The sequence below is a fragment of the Sciurus vulgaris genome (assembly GCF_902686455.1).
Source record: "Sciurus vulgaris genome assembly, chromosome: 10".
Taxonomy (NCBI): domain Eukaryota; kingdom Metazoa; phylum Chordata; class Mammalia; order Rodentia; family Sciuridae; genus Sciurus; species Sciurus vulgaris.
The window spans coordinates 10,970,005-10,974,896 of NC_136470.1; the positions used below are offsets into that span (position 1 = coordinate 10,970,005).

The following is a 4,892-nucleotide window of genomic DNA, read 5'->3' on the forward strand; positions in this document are numbered from 1 at the left end:
ACTTTCTTAAGCCTGGGTCAGTTACTAAGTAGCTTAGTGACCTCGGGCAAGACCGGTGTCCCCGGAAGGGGCTGTCCTGGTCCTGCAGAAGCAATCGGCCTAATCTTCCCGCGCCCCAAAAAGTAATCCAGCGCCATCGTCCTCCAAACTACAAAGACTCCGCCGCCAACCCGACACGCGGGTCCCGGACCCCGAGCCGAAATCCCTCCCGAGAGGCGAGGCGCAGTGCGGAGTCCGGAGTCCCGAACCTCGGGCGGAACTACACCTCCCACAACCCCAATCGGCCGAACCACCTCCGCTCGGGGAGGGCTGGAGGCGGAGCTGCCGGCCTGGGCGGGCCGGACCCCCAGGTGTCCTGCCTGCGTCCTCTGGGTCAGGTTCGTGGTGGGGGAGAGTTCCAGTTTCCCGGTAAGGCGGGTCGTCCGCCGCAGTCGGGCGGGATTCTAGGCACCGTATTCCGAGATGCCCCCCCCAGTCTGAGGCCGCAGATGGTCTAGCCCGGCCGAGAACCCGGCTGCGGGCCGCGGCGCCGGCGCCTGGGAGTGAGGGCGAGGCGCCCACGCATGCGCAGAGGCGGCGCATGGGGGCGGGCGGCGCGGGGCCCCTTCCCCACGTTGGCGAAGGTGAGTAGGGGCGAGGCGGGGCGGGTCCCGACTGAGCCTGCGCTGTAACGGCGCCTGCAGCCACGTCCACCTCCGACCGAACCATCGTTCAAGCCCGTGGACCCCAATCGTTCATCAAACAGGGGTTCCCCGGAGCGCCGTTTTAGCGTTTACGTATAACATTCACACTTTCAGACGAGTCATTCTAGTGCTCGGTCGCCACTGTCTATGTACAAGCCTTTCTCCTTTACCGGACCGTGCGTTTTTAAAATAGCCGCGAACATTTTGCTGGGGCCCCCTCCCCTGTCCTTGCTTCCCCAGCACCCCGAGGTGGCTCCTTCCTAATGAGCCGTGGAGCTTTAAGTCTTCCGGACACTTGACTGCTCAGCTAGTATCACAGTAGATACGTACTCTATGTTCTGTTTCATGACTCCTTGAAACGATGAAGAGCAGGACGAATTAACTGGAAAACGGTTTAAGTTTATATCCTTCTGAGGATTTAATTAAACGTCCTTATTGTGCCCTCCCACCCCTTTTGCTTACATCTCATTATGTAACTTGGTTAAATTGCTTAACCTTTGGGCCTACATTTTCTCATAGGAGAAGATTGGATTAGGCGGTCACTAAGAACTTTCCAGCTCTAAAATTCTGCGGTTAGTGAGGAGTAGAATCCAGATTATGTCACAGTATGTTAATGCTTAAACATCATCGACTTCCGTTCCTCTGCTAAATATGGCTAAAGAATTTTGTCAGCAACATTAGAAAGAACTCCCTTGCTGGGCGTCGTGGTGCACGCCTATAATCCCAGAAACTCAGGGGGCTGAGGCAGGAGATGGCAAATCGGAGGCCAGCCTCAGCAACTTAAACCCTGTCTCAAAATTGAAAATAAAAAGAACTGGTGGCTGTAGCTCGGTGGTACAGTGCCCCTTTGTTCAATCCCCAGTTCCAAAAACATAAAAAAAAGAGTGAACTTTCCCTAACTAGGCTTATAACTTCACACCCTATCTTCTTTGTTAATGAAAATAAGAAATCAACTGATAATACAACTTTGTTCAACCTGTATTTGTTGTCATTTTATAGGTCATTGTGAAGAACAACTCTGGGTACAATGATGAACAGAATGCATGTGGCGATGGCTCAGATTTTAAGATCTCACCTGATAAATGCTTCACGGATTCCTAATAGAGTGAAAATGCTTCCATATCTTGGCGTCATTAGAAATAGAATGATATCGACCCATAAATCCAGTAAGAAGATCAGAGAATATTATCGGCTGCTGAGTCTGGATGAAGGATGCTCTGCAGATGATGTTAGGGAATCTTTTCATAAGCTTGCCAAGAAATACCATCCAGATAGTGGCTCTAGTACTGCTGATTCTGCAACATTTATAAGAATCGAAGAAGCTTATAGGAAGGTACTTTCCCACGTGGTAGAACAATCAAATGCCAGACAGAATAAAAGTGAAAATGTAGAAGAAGAAGAAGAAAAATTCAAATATAATACACCCCAACACAGGCATTATTTAAGTTTTGAAGGTATTGGTTTTGGGACTCCAAGTCAGCGAGAGAAGCAATATAGGCAATTTAGGGCAGATCGTGCAACTGAGCAAGTGATGGAATATCGAAAGCAGAAGCTACAAAGCCAGCATTTCACTAATAGTGTAACCGTCAAAGATGTGAGACAGAGCAAAGAACAAAAGATAACTCAGGCAATAGAGCGGTTAGTGGAGGACCTCATTCAGGAATCAATGGCAAAAGGAGACTTTGACAATCTCAGTGGAAAAGGAAAACCTCTAAAGAAGTTCTCTGGCTGTTCATATATTGATCCCATGACTCACAACCTGAACAGAATATTGATAGATAATGGATACCAACCAGAATGGATCCTAATGCAAAAGGAAATAAAAGATACTATTGAACAACTCAGAGAGGCAATTTTAGAGTCTAGGAAAAAACTTGGAAATCCTATGACACCAGCAGACCAGAAACAGTGGAACCAAGTTTGTGAGCAGTTTCAAGAAAACATTGGAAAACTAAACAAACGAATTAATGATTTTAATTTAATTGTTCCCATCCTGACCAGGCAAAAAGTCCATTTCGATGCACAGAAAGAAATTATCAAAACCCAGAAAATATATGAGACCCTTATAAAAACAAAAGAAAATACAGATAAAAGCCCAAATAATATTCATCAGGTAGAAGAGAAAACACCTGAAGTCAAGACAAGTCTTTTAAACTGGATGAATCTGTGGAAATTTATTAAAATATGATCATTTTGATGTTCACTATCTCAGAACTGCTTCGGTTCATTTTCAGTTGCACTGACACCAAACATAGCTGCTGAGATGTATTGCTGTATTGTACGCATTTGAGAATTGTGTGCCTTTGTACTTTTCACTAAACTAATCATGTCCTTAGTGATGTGTGAGAAAACTCCAAACTCAGAGAATTGTCAACCTGCTTTGCTCTGTGGATACAGCAAGAAAAGAAGAGAACTGACTTCTAAAGGAAACAATTTAAACCATTTCAGAGTTTAAATGCATCTCAGGTAAAATGAGCAAGAACTGAAAACTCAGACTTGAGAATCATTCAGGGTATTCTGAAAGTCTTAGTGCAGTTTGAAGATCTAATAACTTAAAAGCAGTTACTGATTGCCATTTTCAAACACAGGAACTTAACAACAAAACTTAAATATGCATTATCAAAACACAAAACTAAAGAAATATAATGAAATTTAACTAACCAAACCTCTGAATGATAAATGTTTTTTGCAAGTTTGCTGCATTTATACTTCTGAGCTTAGTAAAGCTCAAAACTATTCTAAAATTTTTGGAACATCCTCTTAAATGCTAAGGTCAGGAAGTTTGCTTAGTGTAGTTTTGTGCCCTTATTAGAAAGACCTTCCTGTGAGTACTAAATGAAGAAAACATCAAACATCTTGGTTGTACTTCTAACTTCATGATCCATTTTGGCTGCAGAACCCAATCATATAAGCTAGTTGACTTAGAAATTCTAGAAATAGACTCATGTCCACATTTAAAGAGGTTTATTTATTTATGTATTTATTTAAATTTTCAGAGGTGGTAAAAATCCTAAGGCTCAATGCAAATGTAAGATTTCACTTCTAGCTTATCTCTGATCACAGGTTGAAGTTTTAGGTTTCCATAAATTTACCTCAAGCCTCTGTGTCTTAGATTCTCCATAGGCTTTTCAGTGATGTGAAGATCATAACTTACTGTCTTAAAGACCCAATTTCCTGTCTTTCAGACCTTTTAGTAAGCAAAGATAATTGCCCATTAAAAAATAATAAATAGTTATACAAGAAAAAAAAAAGATCTAAATTTCATGCATTTGCGTCTTTGGCAAATGACAAGAGATTGAAATTCTTGAGGTTGTGTCCTGTCCTCTCTCAGGAAATATGACTTTTTAAGGTTTGGTTAATTGCTTTTGCCACAGAATTGGGCACCTAGAAGGAAGTAGAGAATGGTGAAAAGGAGCTGGCCTGTCCCCAGAGCGCTGTGGTATAGATGTGATTCACCTAGGACTCTGATTTTGGAAGAAAGAATTATTTTGTGAAGAGTATGATAGTTAAAACAACAAAGAAATGTACATCTTCAAAAGGAGATTCAGTATCTTTCTGCTTAGATCATGGGACATTAATTGGAATAACATGGTTTTTTTTTTTTTTTCATTGAATTATCTATCATTTAGCTTCCATAATGATAGTACTCTGTCACTATAAAATAAAAATCGGGAACACGGTAAAGTGTAGCTTTATAATAAGAGTTATAGTTCCAGAACATTTTAGAAACCTGTAATTCTGTGAATCTTGTTAAAAATGGGAGTTAGATGTGACAGGGTTGATTGCATTGCAGCAAACATATATGAATGAAGCCATTTTCAATGTTGAACAATGTGAAGGTAAGATTTCCAGGAAATTTCAATCATTTATTTCAGCACAGTGCACTTTGTGTTTGTAAATGTTTATCTTAATAAAGTTACTTTAATGATTATTCAATGGTCCATTATTGTATAATCAACTAGTAGTAGAAATAACCATATTTTTGAGTGACTGCTTAAATAGATGGGCTTTTAAATCTTTTACAATTTTTTTTGTGTTTGTTTGTTCAGTACTGGAGATAGAACCCAGGGATGTTTTGCCACTGAGCTACATCTCCAGCTTTTTTTTTTAATTTTGAGGAAGTGTCTCACGTCTCACTAAGTTGCTTAGGGCCTCAGTAAGTTGATTGAACTTGTGAGCCTCCTGCCTCAGACCCCAAGTTACTGGTTT

General features: G+C 41.6%; 1 protein-coding gene across 1 annotated transcript; it reads left to right on the top strand.

Moving 5' to 3' along the window:
• The first annotated feature begins 251 nt into the window (after positions 1-251).
• DNAJC28 (DnaJ heat shock protein family (Hsp40) member C28) lies at positions 252-3,837 on the top strand. Its single transcript, XM_079101005.1, has 2 exons — positions 252-623; positions 1,683-3,837. The coding sequence occupies exon 2, from the start codon at positions 1,711-1,713 to the stop codon at positions 2,869-2,871; it is 1,161 nt and encodes a 386-aa protein (XP_078957131.1). The 5' UTR covers positions 252-623; positions 1,683-1,710; the 3' UTR covers positions 2,872-3,837.
• The last annotated feature ends 1,055 nt before the right edge of the window (positions 3,838-4,892 follow it).